This window comes from Ochotona princeps, chromosome 22 (genome assembly GCF_030435755.1).
Source record: "Ochotona princeps isolate mOchPri1 chromosome 22, mOchPri1.hap1, whole genome shotgun sequence".
Classification (NCBI taxonomy): Eukaryota; Metazoa; Chordata; class Mammalia; order Lagomorpha; family Ochotonidae; genus Ochotona; species Ochotona princeps.
This window is the reverse complement of record NC_080853.1, coordinates 20,410,480-20,434,819: the sequence shown is the minus strand read 5'-3', so window position 1 is coordinate 20,434,819 and position 24,340 is coordinate 20,410,480. Positions and strand designations below refer to the sequence as shown.

Sequence of the window (24,340 nt, the reverse complement as noted above, 5' to 3'; positions counted from 1 at the left end):
TGCGAGATAGTAAAACGCCCGGAGGAGGAAGAGCGAGGGGGGTGTGGTGCGAGAGGAGAGAAAGAAAATCACGGGCAGGGCGGAAAGAGGTGCCCCCGCGGGCGTGCGTCAGCGGGTGTACCTGCCGCCTCCCGGCCATCGGCGGGCTCTGCAAGTACCTGGGTGCTGAGGCGCGGGAAGAACGCACGGCCCTGGGCTGCGCAGCCGTCGGACATCCGGGATCGCATTCGGACGACCCCGGCCCCACGCCGCGCACGCCGGCCCCGAGCGGGTTAACGCACCGCCCTCGCCGCGCCGGCTCCTCCCCGTGGGGGTAGTGCCCGGGCTCAGCCGACGCCCTCACTCGACCTGGCGGCGGGCCGCTGGGCAGACTGCAGGTCCCCCCGGCGGTTGAACCGACCCCGTGCGCCGCGGATGCGCCCGGCGCGCCCTGAGCAGCTGCCGCACGGCCGCCAGGCGGTCAGGCAGCCTGGGGAGCCCCCACGAGCCCGCTGGGCCCAGGTTGCCCAGATGCGGGCACCACTCTGCTTGCTGCTGCTCGTTGCCCACGCGGTGGACATGCTGGCTCTGACCCGAAGAAAGAAGCAAGGTACGAGGGACTGCAGGGCTGGGTGACCGGATGGTCTGTGAAGCAGGCATGAGCATGGTCCTGGTCCTCTGGCGCTGGAGCCACTGGCTCTTTCAAGTAGGTGGCAGTCCCACTTTACAGTTGGGAACACTGAGGCTCTAGGGAGCCCAGGCTGGACCAAGGAGGCCACCAAGGATCCAGCAAGGCTCTCTCACTACATCCTCTGCCCACTCCCCTGCCCCGCTCCATGGCAGCAGCCGGGAATGGTGGCTCCATGTGCACCCGGGGACATGCAAGGACTAGGGGACAAAGATGGTGTCTCAAAACCACCCCAGGTATCCATGCAGAGCCCAGCAACAAGTGTCAGCAGCATCACCTCCCTGAAGATCCCTTCTGGTGAGCTCTGGTAAGCTCAGCCACACCTGAAACCTGAGTTCAAGTTCACGTATCTGGGGATGTCTTGGGTGAGCAGGTGGGACTCACTTTTTCTCTTATAACTTGCTAGAGCCATTAGAAAGGTGACCCAAGGTTCAGACCGGAAGTGATCAAGAGTCCCTGGGGATTCTATGCCCGTGGTTGCCAACCAGAAGGTCTTTGAGAAGTGGGTTTAGGTTTGTCCCTGCAAGAGTAAGAAATGGGATAGCCTGGGCACAGGTCAGAGGAGAGTGAGGCAGTGAGCCGGGCAGCCGTTCAGCCTGGGGATGCCAGTTTGAGACTCCACATCCAAATGCCATGTCCTACCCTTCCACAGCCCTATGTGGTCAGAACCCCATGGGTCCTTCTGGCATGTGGGCCATCCCAGTTGATAAAGCAGGGTGCCAAGACACAGACAGGTTAGGTAAGTGCTATCTTGTCCAGTGGCTAAATGAAAGACCACAGTGTCCTTTTGCCCTCTGGGACTTCTGAGGGCATGCGCTTAGTGACAGCTGGAGTGGAGCAGGAAGCACAGGGCAACTGTGGAAGAACGGGACAGGCTGGGGCCCAGGGAGGGTACCACCCTGACAGGGCTGCACAGAAGGGCCAAAGGAGTGGACAGGCAGAGTACACTTGGGGTTTGGGGACCCTATGTGGGAACGCCTCTGTGAGTAGTAACCTCTGAAGTCAGCCTTTCCGGATTCAAATTCCAGTTGCCAGCTGAGTCTCCTGCTCACTAGGTACCCATCGCAGGCACCTTTAGATCTCCGGGGTCTTTCTCATAGCACAGAATGATCAAAGCAACAAAACAAAGCCATCCAGGCTTTGAGAATGGGAGTAGAGACCCCACAGCCAATGAGGATGGGGGTGCCCCAAGCTGGTGCGTGTGTTAGCCAAGCACCTAGGGAAACAGGTCCCTGCTGGGCCTGCATCCCTTTCCCTGCTTGCCGTGTCCATGGGAGAAGAGGCAAATGTTGTGGATGAGGAAACAGATTCAGAGAGGGATGCTGACTCGTGCTGGGTTGCACAGGGATTCCAATCTGGATGATGTGATGCTCAGAGGTCGGCTCCGGAGCTGTGGCCTGGAGCCTCATTTTCCCCCTCTTTAAGCTGCTTCTCAGTTCTGAGACACAGAGGAAGAGGGCAAAGAAGTGGCAACATGAAAAACTCCCCCTCGCTGGCTGCATCCCCAGCTCTCTGCCACCCCCTACACCCTGGAAGCCTGGTGAGATGATCAGGCCCTCTGCTCCTCATGCTGTCGGGATTTGATGAGGGGCGCTTGGCCTCCCCCCACCAGCAGTGGCGTCCAGTCTCTGGGACACACACTTGCCTGCTCAGCATCTTCAGACAGTCTGTGGTTCCGTAACTAGTCTGATGCAATGCAGGCAGCCTTGGATGTTGGTCCCACTCTTCCCTGGGTGGTGTGGGCCAATCTGGGGTGAGCGGGTTTCTCTCCCCATTGTCACTGGTGTGGGGTTGGGAGCTAGACACACCCTTCTCGTGGCCTGGGGTACAAGGCAGCTGTCAGTCTGGGAAATGTTGGATTTAGCAGAGTTCCCGGCCACAAGGCTCCTGAGAGCCTTGTGGAGAGATGGGGTACAGAGGAGGTGGGAGACAGTTTCTCACAAGGTGTTTGCTTGGAAAATTCTGCACATGGTCCATGAGGGTCCTACCCACTTTGACCTTCTTCCCATCTAACTTTGGCAGGAGCCTGGGTCCTCCATCCCCTAGGGTATTTGGCAATGCTTCATTCATTCCTTCATTTATTTGTTGATTCGTTCCCTTGTCTATTCAACAAATGTAACAGGGCGACTTCTGTTTCAAGCTCTCTGCTGGGTGGGGGCATCAAGGTGGGCAGACCTGGGCCTGCCCTTGAGTGACTTCCCACGTGGAGGAATCCCCCTTTCCTGCCCTTCCCCAGCCTCCAGTCCATGCCAAGTTCGCAGCCTCAGGTCAGGAGGAGTGGCTTGCCAGGCCCCTGCCACAGCCCAGTCTAAGCCGTCACCCTCAGGGGCCTGGCTTCTGCAGCCCCAACTTCACTCACACTCAAGCGTCACTGGTGTTGGACAAAATCCAATTTCTGTGGTTCTAAGACGAGACGGAACCAAAGAAAAAGGCTTGAGAGAGGTTCTTGGATCTCAAGTGTCTCTTACAAAACAGCATTTTGATTCATTAAGTAGAAAGGAATAGAAACCAGATGGGGACATTTCTCTCGAAACATACTGGGGTGTCCTTTCTGGCAGTGGGGCGTGCCGGCAGAGTGAGCCGGGGGGTTGCTGCATGTCCCCGACGTGTGCTGCATTTAGGCCAAGGGGAGGAGACAGAATAGAACCAACTTCCCCCCTCCCGGCCACTTCCAAGACCTTCTGGGGAGGGGCCCTTCGTTCACAATGAGCTTTTAGATCCTTCCAGATCTGAGGCAAGAAGGGACACAGCAGGGAGCCTTGAAGTCCAGGTGGCCTTGTTGTACCCTAGACAGGTGACCGTGTGCAGGCCACATATCTTCTTTGTTCCTTAGTGTCCATATCTGTAAAATGGGAACAAACATACCTGCCTCTCCTGGAGGGAACATGCCCACAGGCTTCACAAGGATTCGAGCACTCCCCTTTTTACTGCAAAGGGTGAGGGTGCAACTGTACCTGGGGAGAGGGGAACCTCCTGTGGTTAGACCCTCTGTTCTATCCCTTGCTTCAGGTGCAACCCCAAGCAAACCTCCTCACCTCTCTGAGTTTCTTTTTTCTTCTTAGAGTGACCCTGATGGTACCCACTGCAGGAACTGTTACTTGGTGTGAGTGTCACACTTCAGTGTAGATGGCAAAGCCCCCGTGTAGAGAGGCCAAACCCTGGTTATGCAGGGGACTGAAGGCAGGGGCAGGGAGAAGGGGGACCCTGTTTTTTGTCTCCAGGTCAGGGACCTGGCTAGGCACAGAGAATAGGTGTCCCTGAAGTGCTGGTGCCCGATGGACCCAGCGTCCCAGGTACAGTGGGGAGAGTGGCAGGGTTGAAGGAGAGATGGGCAGCAAAACCTTGGGATGATGCTGGGTCTGGGTCAGACACCGCCTCGGTCCAGTGTTTGTGCCCTGCTGGCCTGTGTTTCCTCCTAACCCAGGGGCCGCTTGAGCAATGGAAAGCACAACCCTTGGCTCGGGGTCAGTGGTCACAGTCGCCGAGCTCCGCCCAGCTTCCCTCTTCCACCACAGCCGCCACCGCAACAGCAGTTCTGCCTCCAGGCAGGGTGGCAAAAGAGACGTCATATCCCTCTCATGCTGTCCCCTCCGCTCCGGGAACCGCTTCATGCCCTGTGGATGGACAGCCCCCAGTCCCCTGCCCAGCCACCAAGCAAATGCCTGGGGCCACTAAGAGCACCACAAATCCTTCTAATTCTACCAGTGTTGTACCCATTTCTCAAACTGGGGAACTGAGGCTTACAAAGGGGCGGTGATCTGCCCAGCTGCCACAGTGGTTGAGTTAGGATATGTGTAGGCATGGAAATGAGACATGCCAGTGACTGCAAGGATCAGAAAGGTGGGGTGGAGGATTTGGTCAGGAAGAGGGGACAGCAGGATGAGGACTCCTGCAGGGGGTTGGGGAGAGGGGCCCAGTCTTGGCGGGCTTTGGGTGCCACTTGGCTGTCATGGTCAGCACGTCGCAGTGTTTGTCCAGTCATTCCTCTGGGTCAGGCCCTGAGCCCAGTGCTAGAAGAGGAGAGCAGATTTGGGCACTGCGCCACCCCTGCTGTCAGAGGGCCCAGCATTAACTTGAGATCCATGATTGAGAAGACCCTGTCTGGAACCACCCTAGCCCCTCAGCACACCATGAGAGGCGGGAGGATGGTGGCAGTCCAGGGCTCTAGTCAGAAAGTTGTGACTCCAAGACAGGACCTGGTTTGGCCAGGGTGTCCCCTGGACCAGCCAGTTCATTCTGTGTTCTGGCTGGTGAAAAACAGATACCCATGTGAATTCAGGTTAATACACATCAGCCATCAGGGAAGTGGATTTTGTAAGATCCACAGTGTTTCTGAATGGAATGGAGCAGAACAGAACCAAACAAGAGATAGAATGCAATGGGGTCAGCAACACTTTTGTAAAGGACCAAGGAGTTAATAGTTGAGTTGTTGTGGGCCACATGTGATCCGCCATGTGGTTCACCGTTCTCTGCTTACCAGCATGATCCAATGGTCAGATTTGGTCCCTGGGCTACGGTTCACCAACCTCTACTTTAAAAAACAGCAGAGTGCATGGCAAATGTTAAAATGATTATTTTGAAAAATGCAAATGTGAGTTTGTGTACTTATGTACAAAGGTATATATTTAAGGATTTATTTTCCTTGTTGGAAAAGCAGAAAGAGAAAGATCTTCCCTTTGTTGGTTCACTCCCCAAATGGCTGTAATAGCTGGTGCTGGGCCAGGCCAAAGCCAGAGCCAGGAAATCCATCCTGGTCTCCTGCTTGGGTGTAGGGGTCCAAGCACTCGAGCCATCCTCTGTTGCTTTCTCAGGTGCATTAGCAAGGAGCTGGCCTGGAAGCCAAGCAGCTGAGGCTTGAAACAGCTCTCTGATGTGGGATGCTGACATCACTTGCAGCAGTTTAACTCGCCATACCACCACACTGCCATCCACCAAACGTATTTCCTATTATTGTCCAAAGGCCGTGGAGGCCACTCTTGTGCATGGCCTTTTCGATAGTGACCTAGTGTGGGTCTTCTTAAATGCCCGCAGTGGGCTCTAGAAGCCCATGTTATAGATGAGAGGACAGAAGCCCACGGGTCATACACAGCAAGTGGCAGGGAGCTGGGAAACAGCCTTAGGGGTCTGGCCTGAGAGCTCCCCACACTCATCCAGTTGCCTTGGTGAGCAGTGGCCCTGGGTTCAGACACTGAATCTGGTGGACATATCCCTTCCCAGCCATGTGCATTTTGTGGCCTGGAAGGAACAATGAGGGAGTGGCCCTAACTTCCTGTGTCAGACACCCCCAAGCACCCAGCGTGTGCCAGCTATCATGCATGCCTTTCCTTTTAACCTTCATCCCAGCCCCCACCTACTTACTGCAGAGGAGATCTGGTTCAGAGAAAACAGGTGTATGACCTGGGTCTTTCTGATCGCAAAACCCACAGTGGTAAACCCAGAAGAGGCTGCTGTTAGCAGTGCTCTTGTGGGTATAGCACTTCCCATTTGCAAAACATTCCCACTTGGGTTTTCTTCCTGGGGTTCTGGAGGAGTGTAAAACAAAGAAGACTGAATGCTAAAGGGAGCACCTGGAGCTTTCGAGGCCTGTTCTCATCACATGGGAGGCTCCAGGGCCAGCCAGCTGAGCTGGAACTGCAAATACAAGAGAGACAGGGAAGGGCCTGGCACGGTAACTTAGGGGTTAAAGTCCTCGCCTTGTATATGGGATCCCATATGGGCGCCATTTAGCCTGCTGCTCCATTTCCCATCCAGCTCGCTGCTTATGGCCTAGGAAAGCAGTAGAGGACGGCTCAAAGCCTTGGGACCCTGTACCCGCATGAGAGACCTGGAAGACAAAGATATTTCTCTCTGTAGATCTGACTTTCCAATTAAAAAAATATATATATGTAATATATATTTTATATATATAATATGTATATATATATTTACAGAGAGAGAGAGATGAGGGCGACTTGGAAGAAGCAAAGGAAAGCAGCCTGCTCCTGAACCTAATCGATCCAGCGGGGAGCCTCCTGAACCAGCTTCTCCCTCACCGCCACCCCTTTGCCTGTACCCTGGGGCTGGGGAGTATCAGAGAAGGGAGTAAGAGAGTTCTTGCTATCTGAAGGTCATAGACCTCTTTTGTATTTTTTTTTCTGTTTTGTGTTTTAAAGATTTATTTATCTGAAAGAGTTATGGGAGAAAGAGAGAGATCTTCCGTCTGTTGATTCACTCACCTTGATGACCGCAGTGGCCAGGGCTAAGTCAGGCTGAAACCAGGAACCAGGAGCTTCATCCTGGTCTCCTACATGGATAGCAGACATCCAAACATTTGAGCCATTGGCTGCCGCTTTCCCAGACTCCTAGCAGGGAGCTGGATTGGAAGTGGAGCAGCCAGAGCTCAAACCAGTGCCAGTGTGGCTAGCCTATGTTTTACCTGTGCACTGCAATGCCAGCCTCAGGTCAGGTACCTCTTCATGGGTCCCAAGAATTACCAGCATGGCAAGGAGCTGCCATACAGAGTCTGGACTTCAGCTGTGTGGTTACATAAGAAGGACCCCGCTGAGGCCTGGCCCAGACCCAGCCACCCCAGCCTTGAGGCCAGTCCTCCTCTCAGGGCCTTGGGCAGTGGGCGCCAGCTGGACTCAAGAGGACCTGGGCGTGGTGGGAAGCCAGGAACACACACATTGGCTGAATGTCTGCACACATCTGGACACACATCCCTAAACACATGCCTTTTTTTTTTTCCCTTAAAAATGGAAGCATCCCTCTCTGTCCATTAGGGAGCTCTGGGGACCCCAGGAGAAACAGAAATCCAGGGTTCCAGTTTGGCACATAAGAAAGTATAGGTCTAACACACAGCCTCCCCTTCCTTCAAAACCATCTCCAGACGACTTGTAATTCCCAACGCCGCAGGACTTCTGGGTCAACTGTAGGACGCCATGTCATTTAGCAGTCAAGACAACAGTGATAAGTTGTATGGGTTTAGCAGAGATGCAGTCCCTCTTCCCCCGCCCCAGACACTTTGTCTCTGCAATTGGGGATCCAAACTTTGGGGACCCAAATTCTAGGGACCAACTATTTTGCGTTCACTGGCACCAAAAGCTTTGAAACAAATCTGCCTTTGATGTGGCTTTAGGGTTGGGCATTGACCCTGTGCCAGTTGCCACCTGCCTTGCATTTATAACATCAGACTCTGTTGTGAACACTTGATGAATCCCTGAAACTCTCTTGATGGGACTTTGAGACTGGTCTTGTTAATATCCCTATTTCAGGAATGAGAAAACTGAGGCACAGAGAAGCAGGTTGCCCAGGCCACACAGCCAAGGTTTATATCCTGCCTGTTCTGAGAGCCCGAGCTCTGAGTCCGGAGTTCACCTGCCTGCTTGCCAGTCTCATCTAACTGAGCAAATTACAGAGGCATAAACTGAATGAAGAAAATGGAACGTGTGTGTGTGCGAGGGAGGCATGAAATTGCCATTCTTATAGGTCTAAAATAGCCAAATAATGGCAATTTCACGTAGAGTTAACTTTGGCAAAACCAAGATTTAAATCCAGAAAGTTGGTTTTCTGGCATGGATTCATAGCCACTGCTCCAGGCCTTCTCCCAGTCCCTCTTCATTGTAACTCCATGGGACATTTGCCGTGTATTGTCCTGTGACACTGTAGAGGAGGCCTCCACCACTCGGAGAAGGGAGGCAACTTGCTCGGGGCATGCACCCAGAACGGGGAGAGCTTGGCATGTGTCCCCAGGTTTCCTTAACCCTGGGGCCTTCTTTCTTGCCCCTCAGGAAACAGTCAGCACAGCCCAACACCCGTGCAGAGCCCACGCAGGATGGACTGGTACCCATATCCTGATTGGTGAGGCCACATCGTCCCGGGTCCTGCTGCCCCGGGCTGGGCCACCACTGCCTGCTCTGGAATGAGCTCTTGTGGTGACATGGCATGATTCACAGGATCTCTGCTCTGCCACCCATGCCGGGGGCTCCTTGGTGCTAGCGGGGGTGAGGCTAGGGGTAGGGAGGAGTTCCGTTTCCCCAGCTGGAAAGGAAGGCATTCCAGGGCCAGGGCCCTAGACCACATAGGGAAGCCACTCCCTTTCCCCCAAAGCCTCCACTTTCCCTGGAGCCTGACAGCAGTGCCACATCCATCAGGGTGGGGATGCCAAGAGAAGGCATGTCATAGCTGCCTCTTGGCGCCTGCTCTGCTGTGGGCCAGTGGCTGTCTCGGGCAAGTCCAGCCCAAGACCAAGGGCTTTGCTAAAGGGCCATGGGCAGGTCGTCTCCGGCCTGTGCATCTTTGGGCTCATTTACAGAATGAGAGGTGAACCATAGGTCATGCTCTCCTAACGCACTGTGCCCAGTGTTCAAGGTGTTGGTGCCAGGCAGGGAAGTACAGTCCTCGGGCTATAGCTGGCCTGGGCTCACCTCCCAACTCCAGCCGCTGCCATGCTTGGGTGCAGCTATTTTCCCCCCAGATCTTCATAGAGTGTCACTCAGGGACAGGGACAGGGACAGCACCAACACCATGCAGCGCTGCAGGCCGTTTAGTGGTCCACCTGGCTGGGGGATGGCACTTTCCGGGGCTCTCAGCATTTGAGCCTTTGGCAGACGAGATCGGACTCTGAAAGTCCTCTGCAGGTCCAGAAGATGGTCCCTGTAAAGGGCGACATTCAGGGGACAGTGTGAGGCCAGGCGCCTTGTGACTGGCACGTGACCTCCTTCTCTGAACCCCTTGCTTACTCTTCTAGAAGCAGACCTCAGAGGAACGCAGAGGATGGAACGATGTTGGGATGTGAGTGTGTGTGTGCAGCATGTTTGCATGTGTACACTGTATAGTACATGTTTATGTATGCCACGCATGTGTGTGCATGTTTACCTGTACATGTGTGCATTGTGAGTGCATGTGTATGTGTGTAGTATGTAAATTGTTTAGTGCATGTGTGTGTACAATATATGTAGTGTTTATGTGGTATAGTAAATGTGTGTGTGTGGTGTGTGCATATGTGTATGTATACATGTGTGAGTGTGTGTGACTGGCACATTACAGATGTATAACTGATGTGTTGTGTATTTGTGGATGAGGTGGTCAAGGTCCCGCCATCCAGCCTTCCCCACACAGCAGGCTGGAAAAACCCGTTCGCATGCTGGCCTCTGAACCCACTTTTCCTTCCTCTTCCCTCTCGCCCTCCTCCTCCCACCCCTGTGGACATTCGAGCCCTTCAGGCTTCGTAATTCATAGCTAGTGACCATCGTCGCTCTGGCAGGACCATGCTCTTGCTTTGGGTTTTTCTTTTTCTGTATTGTTTAAATCATTACAAACGGATCGTCTCTTACTTCCAGTTAACATGTACTTCACCTGGGGCAGGTGTCTGGCTTGGTGTTTAAGATACCAGTGAGCACGCCCGTGACCTGCAGCGAAGTGCGTGAGTTTGATTCTAGCTGTCTCCCGACTCCTGCTAATGAGAACCGTAGCAGTGCCAGTGATGGCTCGGGTGACTGGGTTCCTGTCACCTACAGGGAGAGACCGGTATGGAGCTCCTGGCTCCTGGCTCCAGCCCTGGCCGAGTCGCAGCCACTGCAGGCATTGGAGGAATGAACCAAGAGATAAAAGCTCATTCTCCCTCTTCCTGCCTCTCAAATATTTAAGTAATTTTTAAAGTGCCCATAAATCCTAAAAAAATGTGTCTTACTTATCTTAAATATTTTAAAACATTTTAACTATTTTTTTGAAATTTTGATTTTATTGGTATTATTCAAATATCTTTTTTAAAGACTTTTGTTATTGGAAAGTCAGATATACAGAGAGGAGGAGAGATAAAGATCTTCCATCTGCTGGTTCACTCCCCAGGTAGCCACAACAGCCACACCTGAACCAGTCCAAAGCCAGGAGCCAGGAGCTGCCACTGGTTCTCCCACACAGGCGCAGGGTCCCAAGGCTCTGAGCCATCCTCAGCAGCTTTCCCAAGCCACAAGCAGGGGACTGGATGGGAAACAGGACTCTCAGGATTAGAACCGGCAACCATATGGGATCCCTGCATGTGCAAGGCAAGGACTTTAGCCACCAGGCTACCGCGATGGACCCTATTCAGATATCTTTTACAAATTATTTTATTGACGTAATTATGCACACGTTTATGGGATGCAATTTTATGTTTCGGTGCATAGATACTCTGTGTAATCATCAAATTATAGTAATTGACATATTCATCACCTCAAATTTATCCTTCCCTTGTGATGAGTACATTGAAAGATTCTCTCCTAGGGATTTTGACAGAGACAATACATGTTAGCATTTTATTTTTTTAATTTTTGAACATTTTTAAAAGATTTATTAATTTTTAAATTATAGTTACAAGAAGAGAGAATCTTCCATCCACTGGTTCACTCCCCAACTGGCCACAGCAGCCAGGTATGAACCAAACTGAAGTCAGGAGCCTGGAAACGCATCCTAGTTTTCCATGTGCGTGGCAGCAACCCAAGCACTCACTTGGGCCACTTTTCGCTGCCTTTCCAGAGTGAATTAACAGGAAGTTGGATCAGAAGTGAAGAGGCTGGAACTCCAGCTGGCACTTAAGTACGGGACGCCCGTGTTGCAGGCGACAACTTACCCTGCTGAGCCAGAACACTGGCCCCAGACTTTTGTATTTTTAATTTAATTTTATTTTGTTTTCAATACTATTTTACCTTAGAATTGTGTATTAATTTTTAATTTCTTTGTAATTCATCTTACTTTAAATTTCATCTTATTTTTAATTTAGTGGTTACTCTGTCCACTTTTCAACACTGAGTCTCTTGACTTTTCCTTGTCAACTTACAGGGATTTCTTGCTTTGTCCACACATCATTCCGTTGATGACTTTGACACTGAATGTGTCTTTCCTGGGTGTGGCGCTGCCTACTTCCTTTGGAGAATAGAATGGCATGGTTTTATCCATCTGGTTTCTTTCAGATGGGGGCAGGAGAGGGTCTTGGAAGATGTCTCCACTGAATGTGAGCCCCACCCCCACCGCCCAGTCCTGGCTCTTTGCCAGAACCAGTTGTCCTATGGGAAAATTGTGAGTGTAGCCCCAAGTCTTGTAGGGCCTGGAGGGTAGCTCAGGGCCTGGCATGCTCTGAGCACTCAGCCAGCCTGTCCTGGTTCTGCCGTTCGCCACTATGGTCCCTTCATGGTCTGCTGGAGGTCATGGAGGTTGGGATCTCCATTTGGGTGGGGGTGGGATGGGCCATGAGGACTCATCTTGGTTCAAAATTGTTAGGCTTTGAGCAGCCCCATAGGGACCATGGGGACAGCTGCCTCCCTCTTGGTGGCCAGGCCCTCCCTGCTCTCACTGCTTCTTCTGACTCAGTCTTCTCTCACATCGGCAGTCAGGTGGCTGTGGGCACACATTTGTCCTCCTGCTCTCAATGCCCTGTGATGCCTTCGCCCACCCAGCTCCTCTTTCTCCCGTGTTTTTCCTTATTTTACTGGTTTCCGGGAGCTCACCTAAGGATTCTTTGAACTGGAGGAGAGTCCGCATGGAGGGATGAGGACCAGAGTAGGAGAGAGAGAGGCCTGACACAGACTAAGAGACTGCTGGAGCTGCCCAGTCCCTGCCTGGGGTAGCTAGAGGTCCAAACTGGATTCCCGACAGGTCCCCAGAGTGCTTCCCTGGGGTGAGGAAGCAGTGGCTGTGCCTGGACCTCACAGTGTCTGGAGCTGAGGCCACACACAAGCCCGCTTCGTCCACTTGGCATGGGACATGGCTATCTGCTGTGACCTGGGCATTTATGAGCCAGTGCCTGGGAGATGATTGCTAGCATTGTCCCCATTGTGTGGAAGGGAAGGCTGAGGCTCAAAATGGTGAAGTAGTGTGCCTCGAGGCATTTGGCAAGGAAGTGGCAGGAAGAGACCATCTCCATGTTCTGCTCAGCATTATCTGCATACCCACCTCCACCCTGGATGCTACAGGAAAGGCAGCCATGGCCTGGAGACCTCAAGTTCTGCACACCCCAGGGGAGTCTCCAGGGCCTGCTCCTCTGTGGGTGCGGTGCAATCTGTGCCCCAGGCAGGAATGTGCCAGGGGCTTCTCGGAGCCAGTCTGCAGTGGTGGCAACTGCCTCCCAGATGTGGCAGCCTGAGCGGGCAGAAGGGCGTCCAGCTGTTGTTTATTTCCTTGGTCATCGGTGACAGTGGCGCTCAGAGGATGTGTTGACTGCCCAGTTCTCTCTGTGTGGGGCCCTCCTCCAACGCTCTGGAGTCTTCCCAAGGACAGAGCAGGGCCAGGGCCAGGACAGGCCGCCCTCAGTCTGTCTGTCATGGGGCATGGACAGTGGCCTCTTTCTGTCCTGCCCAGCCTCATTACCCCCTGAGGAGTCTGCAAGACAGCTGCATCAAATCCATGGTCCACCATGACAAATGACATTCTCATGCAAGCCTGAGGCCCCCAGGCACACCCCAATGGTGAAGAAATTCTGTCCCCAAAAATGTTGGCCTCCCTGGCGCTATGGCACATTGACTAAATCCTCTCCTTGCAAGTGCTGGGACTATATGGGCGCCAGTTTGTATCCTGGCTGCTCCACTTCCCTTCCAGCTCCTTCCTATCACCTGGGAAAGCAGTAAAGAACAGCCCAAAGCCTTGGGACCCTGTGCCAAGCTTCTTCCTGTGTCCAAGACCAGGAAGAAGCTCCTGGCTCCTGGCTTTGGATCAATTCAGCTCCGGCTGTTGCAGCCACTTGGGGAGTGAACCAGCAGCCAAAAGATTTTTCTGTCTCTCCTTCTGTCTGTAAATCTGCCTCTTCAATTAAAATAAATAAATCTTTTTTTTTAATTGGCCTCCAAATGAGAGAGAAAACTCTTTGGTGACTCTCCAGACCTTTCCGTCATCGCCAATTCCAAAGGCGGCAGGGCAGGTAGGAAGGGTCCTAGCAGTGATGGTCAATGTCACAGAGCCTCTCGGAGAGCTCCAACCTACCCAGGTCCCCACAACATCCCTGTGAACTCCAGGTAGGATTCCTGTTTTATAGATGGGAGAACAGAGATACAGAAGGCTCCCAACATGAGTTCAGGGTCATATGTACCAGGACCAACATGAGGGTTAGAGCTGTGATGTGAACCCAGGAAGCTTAGCTCTGAACCCTGCCCCACACTAATGGTTCTTAAAGGGCCCCCGGGCCGGCCATACCGATTCTCAGTCCCCACTGCACACCTGCTGGAGCGCAGTCCCAAGGGAGATCTTGCAGCCTGTGTGCTGCTCGCAAGCCCTTGGCCCTCATGATGTCTTCTTGGTTGAGTGAGCAAGGTGGGCCCCAGTGCAGCTCGAGGGTGATGCCATCCAGCAGGTTCACCGCAGCACTGGGGACCACACTGTGGCGAGTGGAGAGAAGTGCACTGTTATGCAGCTCCATGTCCAGTGTTGCCAGATGGTTTTAGCCAAGGAAGTCCTGATTTTTTTTCTTTAATGTGAAATCTCTTGATTTCTATAAATGTTGCAATCTACTTATGTTTGTTATTATTTTTTTTCAAAGTGTGTGGCTGGAGTTCTTGGCATGAACATTGAGGATATTTTGATGACAGCCTCACAGTAGACTGCTGGGCAAAGGAACTTGTCTGAGAGAATGAGCACTTTCTGGGTCCCGTGTCACCCTGCCCTGAACCCCTCTAGAAAAACTCCAAAGGTTGGAGGCATGCCACGCAGGGAACCCCTAAGTGCACTCGGAACCTGCTAACGAAGGAGAAGTTGGGCAATGTGGCACAGCAGTTGAAGCTGCCGCTTGGGATGCCCGTATCCTTTTCAGAGTACTGGTTTAAGTCCCGGCTACTCTACTTCCCACGGAGCCCCCTCCTAATGCACGTGGCCGACTTCAGGTGATAACTCAAGTCCTTGAGCTCCTCTTGCTCACATGGGAGAGCCAGGTGAGTTCTCTGCTTCTAATTGTAGCTTGGCTCAACCCCAGTTGTTGCAGTCATTTGGAAGGTGAAACAGTGGATGGAAGATTGTGTGTGTGCGTGTGCGTGTGCGTGTGTGTGTACTGCACAGTAAATAAATAATCTTACTTTCAACCCATTAGGAAGAGACTTGCAAATATGCAGCCCCTGCCTGTTATTAAAATGAGGCACTCAGGATTGTTAACACATGCGTGACCTTGAGCTTGGGAACCCTGGTCTGAAACACACAGGTGCCCAACAGAACAAGCTGGCTGCTGTGGTTTGATAATAGTCTGGGAGTCCTCACAGGTCTGTGTCCCCACAGGTTCTTCTGGCGGGGAGTGGGTGGATGATCTGGGAAAGTGATGGAAACTTCAGCAGCTAGGGCCAAGTTGGGGGAGGTCCTTAAGCCCCAAGGTAGTTCTGGTGTCAAGCCAGGCTCCGGGCTTGCCGGGGGCTCCCTTGTCCTCACATGCAGTTTGCCGTCTCCCATGGGAGCTGCAGGAGCCCCATTCCATTTGCATGGTCAGCCTCCAGAAGTTTGGGCCGCAAAGACCTCTTTTTACCTTCCAAGTGGCCTGTGTCCTTAGACTCAAAGCTGACTGATATACCTGCCCTTCACCTAAGATCAAGCCGCTTCCTAGCTCCCTGTGCCTGCCTCTCAGCTCTGCAGAGGGTGGAAGACCCTGGTGCTTCCAGCCCAAGGAGGAGGAGGGGCTGGGTGTTGGTAGACACTCTTCACTGTGTGCTCTGAGGAGAAGGGTACTTGGGTTTCCAGAGGAACACCTGCCGTGTGCCACACCCTTGATGGTTGGTTTGCACACCCCTCAAAACAGAGCCCACGGAGTAGGAATTGCTGTCTCCCCGTTTTCTGATAGGGAAAGAGGGACCCACAGATGAACAGACTCTTCCAAGAATGGTGGAGCTGGGATTTCCACCTGGACACCTGTGCTACACAGGTGTTGTAAGTGCTTAGCGGCTAGAAAACACATTCCCAATGATGTGGCGATTCATCAGATGCCTGTGGTGTGTTGGGCTCTGAGCATGTGGTTTGCTTTCAGCGCAAGAACCCTACGTGGCCAGCATGCCTGATTTCCATTTTATAGCTAGAAAAATCGAGGCTCCCAGAATTTGAGCACCTTGTCCATAGTCCCACAGCTGGCCCCAAAGCTCATGGAGCCTAGTGGACTGACACAGAGGCGAGCCTGGTAACTATTTTAAAGGTGGGAAGGGAGAGGGGAACCAATCAACCTTAGGTTGGCACATGAATTCAGAGTGGTCACAAGCCTGTATCACTTTTGTGGATTGTCAGAAAGATGGGAGTGATTAAATTCCACTATCATTCTCAATAAATGGGCTTCCCAAGGGTCAACTCACCCCCCATGGTACCTGGGGAAAAGACAAGTGACTCCCATGTCACTCAAACCTTTCCAGCTACTACAGCAACACCACTCACCGTGATCTCTTCCCCACTGAGCGAGCAAAACCTGTGTTGGTTGTTACTTGGCAGGAAAAAGAAAGTGACTTTCTTTGGAGTTACTGTGCCCGCCAGGCCTTGGAAGGGCTGGGGGGCAGTGCATGTGACAGGGAGGGGCAGGAGTAGACGGTCAGAAGCTTGATCTGCATTTCAGAGCCCGAGAGGTTGAGGTTTCGCACTGCCTGTATCTGCATTCGTTTCTCTTCCTGTCTGCTTCTGTGTAAGTCAGGAACCATTTGGTTGCGAGCAATGAAATCTCAACCAACGATGGCTTAAGGAAGGAATCAATGGGTCCCTGGGGTAGATCCAGAGTGCAGGTGACTCCTGGGGACTGTGTCGGGCTCTCTTGGCTCTGCCACCACCCGGCAGCCCCCCTGCTCTCGCAAGGCTCCTTGCTAATGTGGTGCCCACCAGCTCTGTCTGCAACCTCCAGATCCGAGGAGAGGACAATGAAAACAGTGGTAAAAATTCTAAGAGTTGCTGCTGGGGATTCATATCTGTCTCCTAAATCAGCAACTGCCATAGCTGGGGGAATCAAGGCTGTGATTGGTTAAGAGCAGGTCAAGTGCATCTGGGTGAGACAAACCTCCCCATGAGCCTCAAAGTTGGGGGAGTCATGGCAGGGGAGGCAATACAAGCAGAGAGGGCCCGTGGGTGCTTGTTCCCACTAGGACTCCTTACACATGTGCACTGGGACTGGCCGTGGTCAAAGGTCATCCCAGACCACTTCCTGCCAGTCTGGAGTGCAGCTTCTTCTCAAGAGACATGGTGTCATCGGATGAGCTGTCTGTCCCCCCCCCCCCCCCCCGGTTCGGTCAGCCATGAATCAGGGCCTAGGTCACCCAAGACAGGCGTGCCTGCCAGCGCCATTTCTCAGGAGAGGTAACTGTCCTCAGGGAAGACACTTCTGAAATGCCTACTGCATTTCTTTTTGCTAGAGTTCACATTCCTGGGCCCAACCCAGGGACTTTATAAGCCTCCCCATGTTCTGACATTCGCTCAAGAGTAAGAAGCACTAAGTTTGAATCTTTCTAGAGTAGCATTGTACAGACTCCAGTTGTCATCACTCATTATCCATCATGTGAGCATGCGAGGCCCTACACCCCATGACCTTGGATTTTGAGAGGATGAGTGGGGAGAGAGGCGAAATAGCGTTGCTCTTTGTAATAAGTTAGAGATGTAATGAAATGCCAGATGGAGGTGCGATTACAAGATACAGACACTAGAGGGCACCCAAGTCAACTTCCGAGGCCTGAGATTCCTGCAGGAAGACTTGGCTCAGGGTTGGAGGTTGGGGTTGTCATCCATCCTGACCCCTCGCAGTTGTACCAACACTCTCAGAGGCAGAGAAGCTCCTTGTTTGTTATTTTGCCTTCAGTGCGTTAAGTCATCTCTTTCCTAGTAGTGTTGTAATTCTAATGAGGACTTCTTTGGGGTTTGATGCCTGACCTTGGGGAAGACCCCCCCTTCTGGTCATAGGGTCTACAAGAAAGCTGCAGGGGTCAGGCTGCACGGTCCCTAACTCCTTCCCAGAACCTTTGTCTGCCACTTGGAACCCATATCTCATCCTGCCTTGCTGTCACTTCCAAGGTGAGTCCCGTAACACCAGGCACCACATGCAGCTCACCTGAGAGACCTCCAGCTCTGGCTGACATGGGGAGAAGGTCCTAGACAACTGTGTACCTCTCAGCCATTTCCATCAAATCTTGCCATTTCAACATTTAGATTTTTTTAGAATGAAACATTACGGATAAGAGCAAAGCCCCAAGTCTGCCTCCCCGATCCCTGACGCCGTGTGTGGCTCCCATGAGACCACCATGCAGCATTCACTGTGTGATTCCTGACATGCATTTAATCTTAATACGTATTTATGTGTCATAAGTGTTACAAGCTGTGGCTCTGCAGGCTTTTGAAATGGATGTAAAGGCTTCATAGCATACCTATGATTCACTGTGCAAACTGCTTTTTCTGCTCAGCATGAGTCTGGGATGTGTCCACAATGATAACTCTGCCTTTGTCATTTATCATGGCTGTGGAATGACTATACCACCACGTATTTGTCTATCCATTTCAAAAATTCTATTTATATCAGAGACAGAGAGAGACAGATATATAGAAAAACAGAGAGACAGAGAGAGACAGAGAGAGAGAGAGAGAGAGCTCTAAAACCTGTAGTGGCCAGAGCTAGGCCAGACTGGGCTAAAGCCAAGAGCACCATCCAGGTCTCCTTCACGGAACCACTTGAACCATCACTTGAGCCATGACCGCTGCCTCCCAAGGTCTGCTTTGGAAGCAAGCTGGAATCAGGAGACAGGGCTAAGAAGGAAACCCAAGCATTTCGACAGGGACACATACACCTTAAGCACATGCTGGCTCTTAGGCTAAATGCCTGCTCTGTGTACTTGCCCATCCTTTTGTGCAGCTGTCTGCCCTCTGCAGATGCTGCGGGAATCCCCAGTGCTTCTCAAAGTGTGGTCCTTGGACCAGCAGCATCAGCATTCCGCGAGAGCCCGTTAGAAAGGCTGTTTCTCTCAGGCCCAGCCCAGTCCCACTGAACCAGGGCCCAGGGTACTTGCCATGTCAGTGCTGAGAGCTACTGGGAGCTGCTCTTCTGGGGGATCTGTGTCAGAAGCCATATTCTCGAACCTTCCAGAGACTGCTGAAATGTTCTCTGAAGTGTACATGCATCCTCATACCTGCCACCCTTTGGTGTTGCGCTTCTGCCCAGTGGGTGGAAGGTGTGGGCCCTGATGTAACCTCAGGCGCTGTGTCCCTCCCTCCATGTAGGCCTGCCGAGGGGCAGCCACCTCCTCAGCTGTACGGGACAAAAACAGGGCTCTCTGTGGGACAAGACTAGGGCTCCCAAGAATCCAGGTTTGGGAATGTGATGGCACTCGCTCGAGAGAGAAAAGGTGGAGAGAAATGGCCCAGCCGGACCTGGGCAGGGGCCTGATCGGCCTCCATCACAAGCCCCTTTCCTCTGGGTGCCTTCAGCCTCTGAGTCCCATGCCTAGGGCCAGGCCTCCCTGGGTTGTGGTCTGCCTCTTGAAGGACCATGGTACCCCAATAGGAATAGGTGAGCCAGAGGTCAGGAACCAGAAGAAGTTTTCTTCCTGTAGCTGCTGTCTCTGAGAACCTGCCCTCTGCTGGCCTGCCCCTTGGTGTCACCCAATCACCAAGTGTTCCCCTTTAGTGTTTATTTCTGTCAAAGGCAGAGTGGCAGAGAGACAGAGAAGAATACAGAGAGACCTTCCACCCCAGATGCCTGCAACAGCTGGGGCTGGACCAGGATGAAGCCAGGAGCCAGGAACTACATTCTAGTCTCCCACAGGAATGGCAGGGACCCAAGTGCTCTAGCCCTCAACTGCTGCTTCCATGGCACATTAGCAGGGAGCTGGATCATGAAAGTAGTTGGGACATGAACCAGCAGGTGTCCCAAGTGAGAGCAAGGATGACAAGGGCACACCCCTGTCCTCTAAGAGAACTTTCTGGAAGTTGCACACACTGCTTTACCTTACATCCCATTGGTCAGATTTTAGTCCTGTGACTATCTAGATGCAAGGGAAGCTGGGAAATGTAGTTTGCAGGTGGTCATATGCTCAGTAACTAGGAACAACTGAGATGCTCACCCATGTTTTGACCATGTCTCTCTCCCTTCCCTCCCGACCTTCCACCTCCATCTGACTGGCAGTGGGTGCTGGCCTCGGGGGCAACTGCACAGGTTGTGTCATTTGCTCAGAGGAGAATGGCTGTTCCACCTGCCAACAGAGGCTGTTCCTGTTCATCCGTCGGGAAGGCATCCGCCAGTATGGCAAGTGCGTGCATGACTGCCCACTCGGCTTCTTCGGCATCCGTGGCCAGGAGGTCAACAGGTGCAAAAGTAGGTGGCTCCCCACTTGTGCCCTGATGGCCACCCTCTAGCCCAGCTTAGCCAGCAGGAAGGGGGTGTACGCCTGTGCCCAGGCTCCATGCCTACGTGATTCCAAGCTGCTTTCAGTCCTCTCCCGGCCTTCATCAGCACTGATGGTGAGTCTTCGCCTCTGCTGCAGTTGGCTGTGCAGCTTTGGCTGTGGCCCTCACCTTGTCTGGGTCAGGCTCAGATGTTAAAGGAGTGCCAGCTCTGGCTCTGCTTTCACTGTCGCTTGGAACAAGTGACAAACCTAAAACTCAGTACCTGCCTAAAAGGAGGTCCAGAGTCCTGACCCCAAAACCATAGAACCAGGGACTGCTCGGAGCTCTCCCCTGATCCCCTGCCACCCCAAGTGCCCAGTAGGTGCCCTCACCTGGGGTGGCCCCGGCTCTGTTACAGAATGCGGGGCCACATGCGAGAGCTGCTTCAGCCAGGACTTCTGCATCCGCTGCAAGAGGAGGTTTCACCTGTACAAGGGGAAGTGTCTGGCCACCTGCCCGCCTGGCACCTTAACCCAGCAGAACACACGGGAGTGCCAGGGTGAGTGGGGACCCCCTTGCCCTCCCTGGAGCAGGGACATGGTAAGAGGCGTTGGGAGACCTGCAGGAACTCAGGATAGAATGATGGGGGCTGGAGCAGGAGACAGGATCCAGTTCCAGTCCCGGCACACCACGTACACCAGGCACCTGCCCTGAACCTCCAGAGCCAGCAGACCCCAGAGAAGGACGACTATGGCCACCAACGATGGCGTCATTGTCATGGCCAGGAGAGGCAGCATGGCATGGCCAGGCCCTGGTCTGGACACAATGCCTGGTCTGGGTGCCAGGCATTGCTTTAGAACTCCCCACTGTTTCAGCCAGGAACTTAATGCCCTTTGTCTCTCAGTTTACCCAAGGATATGAAAAGTTACAGGGCGGGCATTTGGCATGGTGTTGCTGGGGTGCCCACATCCCTACTCGTGGGCCTAGATTGGAGACCTCACTCTTCCAAGTCCAGCTCCCTGCTAATATGTGCCCTGGGAGGCAGCGGATGATGGCTCAAGTACTTGGGCCCCTGCTGCCCACTTGAGGGACTTGGAAGGAATTCCGGGCTCCTGGTGTCAGCCCACCTCAGATGGGGCTGTTGTGGGCTTTTGGGAACTGAATCAGAGGATGAAAGATCTCTCTAAGTCTCGATCCTGCATCTCTGACTCTCTGTTACCCTGGTTCCTTCCTCAAATGCCCACAAGAGCCAACACTGAGCCAGGCCAAAGCTGGGAACCTGGAATTCCATCTGGTCTCCCACACAGGTGGCAGGGATGCAGGTACTTGAGCCGTCACCTACTGCCTCCCAGGGTGTGCGTTGGCACAAAGATGGGCTGGGAAGAGCGGGATCTGCAGGACAGACAGCCGAGCAGCAAAGGCCTTCCACATCCAATTAGCGTGGGCCTCTCCCTCACCTGGAGACCTCCTCTCTCTCGGCCGGCTCCCATGTCACCTCTTCCAGGAAGCTGTGGCTCTGGCTTCTGGCTCATAGCAGTGTATATGACTGGACTCCCATGCACTGCGTTTTAAATGTTTCCTTTCTACCCCTGGTTATAAACTGGGTCCCTGGCAAGTGGAGATGGTGTCTTCAGGTACCCACACCTCCCAGACCTTGCCCCCAGCACTGAAGGGCACTGACCACCAGCTGACCCTGTCTATCCATCTGTCTCTGCCATCACCCTGCAGAAGAATGTGAACTGGGGCCCTGGGGCAGCTGGAGCCCCTGTACACACAATGGCAAGACCTGCGGCTCCGCCTGGGGCCTGGAGACACGTGTGCGAGAGGCTGGCCGGGCCGGGCAGGAGGAAGCAGCCACCTGCCCCGTGCAGTCTGAGTCGCGGAAGTGCGCCCTCCAACGGCCCTGTCCTGGAGGTGAGCAATGGGCAAGCATGCGGGGCCCCGGGATGACCTCAGGATTCTGCCCACACCACATCTGTAAGGGTGCCAGAGGAGGGTCTTGCTTGCTACGCTCAGTCCCCAACACAGAGGGAAGATAAAGTTCAGATGGAACACATCCTTCTGGAACAGGGGAGCCACACCCTCACCTTTTGCAATGAAATTCATGGTCAACTCCGCATAGCCCGTGGCCATCAGCTCACCCAGTAAGTGCAAAGCAGGAGAGAAAGAACAGGTGTGTCTCTGTGGAAGTGCTAGGGCGCAACATGCCAGAGGGGTGACGTCACCGCGGAGGCTGCAGCTGTGGTCAGCCACAGTGCACAGCCATGCAGCCAGCCAGAGATACGATTTCCCAATGGCGACCAGTAATTCATGCAATTGGACGGTCTGGTCTCTTTATCCATGCCCCAGAGAGGGTCTGCAAATAACCAATGGGCAGGCATGCTCCCCAATACTTGGTGTCCAGACCCAAGACAGGTGCAGCTCCAAGTAAAAAGCGGGGATAAGGACACAAATCCACCCAGCCCCACAGGCTGCCAGAAGCCACCTAGATAGCACCTGTCACCAGCCCTCACCTGCGGGCTGCACAGTGAGCTCCTGAACAGTTTCGGTGACCTGCAAGGGCTCAGAATGGCTGTGGGAACCCCTGCAGTCAGCAGCCTCATCTCAGGGGTCAGCAGAGAGGGGCTGAGCCAAGGGACAGGACCCAGGCCAGGAGAGGAACCACCAGACTTCACTTACTCCCTCCCAGCCACTGGCCACTCACTCCATCTCCTCTGTTCCAAGTTTCCCGTCTATGAGGGAAACCACAGGCTGTGCCCCCAGGCCAGCCGGTCCTCTGCCTGTTCCTCAGTCTCCCCCTCTGGAGACACCTCATCAGGGCATCCGGAGGCCTTGCACTTGAGAGGCCCATGGCTCCCATTGGAGGGCCTAGGTTCCACTCCCAGAACTGGCTCCTGACTCCAGTTTCCTGCCCACACAGACCCTGGAGGGCAGTAGTAGTGGTGTAGGAGACCTGGGCCGAGGGCTGGCTTTGGCCTCTGCCCAGCCCTCACCACTGCAGCCATTTGGGGCTGAACCAGGAAAGAGAGCATTCTCTCACTTGTTCTCTCTCTACCTCTCAAATAAGATTTTTTTTTTAAATTATCCCAGCTCCCCCAAAAGTGATGGCTCGGGGGTTAAGGTTAAGATGGGATCAAGGTCTAGACAGAATCAAGGTTCAGTCAACCTTCCTCCCATCAAGGCACCCAGAGCAGTACAGAACTCTGGAGCACTGCCTGTGAGCTAGAGGCAGTGGAACTGTGCCCATAGCTCACCCACATGAAGACAGATTGAACAATGGCAGTCCCTACACATGCCAGGGGTACTATAAGATCAGATGACCTCATGACACGGCACCATCTTCGTTTGTGTCTGCACTCCATGATGTTTGCACGATGGCAAAATTGCCTAAAGATGCAGTTGCTTGGCTAAGTGATGTGTGTCTGCAAGATGCAGTTGTTTGGCTAAGTGATGTATGTCTGCAGACAGGGGGCGGGGAGGTCTGAGGGCAGGGCTCCAGGTAGCAGGTGTCCCGGCTAGTATGGGTGCTAAGCCGACAGGGGAGCCCTAAGGACTGAAGAGTAAAGTTCAGTTGGGCAACTCAACCTGGGTCCACATTGGGCGGAGGAGGCGTGGTTGGGAGATCATCTGTACCCCGCCCTCAGCAGCCCGCCCCTCTCCTGGCCACGCCCCCACCGGGCCCGCCCCCGAAGCCCACGGCTTCTGCCAGCCCCGCCCCTCTGCCGGCCCTCAGCGGCCACGCCCCCTCTGCCGGCCCGCCCCCAGCCACCACGCCCCCGTCGGCCCCACTCCTTCAGCCACGCCCCTCCGCTGGCCCTCAGCGGCCACGCCCCCTCTGCCGGCCCGCCCCCAGCCGCCACGCCCCGTCGGCCCCACCCCTTCGGCCACGCCCCTCCGCCGGCCCTCAGCTGCCACGCCCTGCCTGCCACGCCCCTCCGCTGGCCCTCAGCGGTCACGCCCCCTCCGCCCGCCCGTCCTCAGCAGCCCTGCCCTGCGCTCTCCTTGCAGAGAGAAACGGGCGCGCTAAGAAGGGCCGCCGAGACCGGCGCCAGCGCAAGGACCGGAAGCCGGACCAGGACCGGAAGTCGGACCAGGACCAGAAGCCTGGCCGCAGACGGGACGGGAGGTCGCGGCAGCCGGCCCTGCAGTGACCGCGGCTCGGTGGCCAGTGCGGCATCGCTGCTTCCTCCCCGCCTCCTCTTCTTTGTTCCCACCCCTAAGGCGTCCACCTTCGTTTATTATTCTCGTTTCTTCCATCTCGGTTTTCTTCCTTTTTTACCCCTTTGTTCTGCCTGCCTAGTTCTTCCAGTTGCTCAGTGCTTTCTGCCAGGCTCCTTAAGAGAAAGACACTGTGGCTGTGACCCCCTGCGCCCCTCCTCCCTCCCTGTCTCCCCTTTTGAGGAAGGGGAGCATCCTTGGCCA

General features: G+C 53.9%; 1 protein-coding gene across 1 annotated transcript; it reads left to right on the top strand.

Annotated features, from left to right (window-relative positions):
• The first annotated feature begins 202 nt into the window (after positions 1 to 202).
• RSPO4 (R-spondin 4) lies at positions 203 to 24,160 on the top strand. Its single transcript, XM_004585993.2, has 5 exons — positions 203 to 589; positions 19,719 to 19,907; positions 20,337 to 20,477; positions 21,647 to 21,832; positions 23,927 to 24,160. The coding sequence occupies exons 1-5, from the start codon at positions 415 to 417 to the stop codon at positions 24,067 to 24,069; spliced, it is 834 nt and encodes a 277-aa protein (XP_004586050.2). The 5' UTR covers positions 203 to 414; the 3' UTR covers positions 24,070 to 24,160.
• The last annotated feature ends 180 nt before the right edge of the window (positions 24,161 to 24,340 follow it).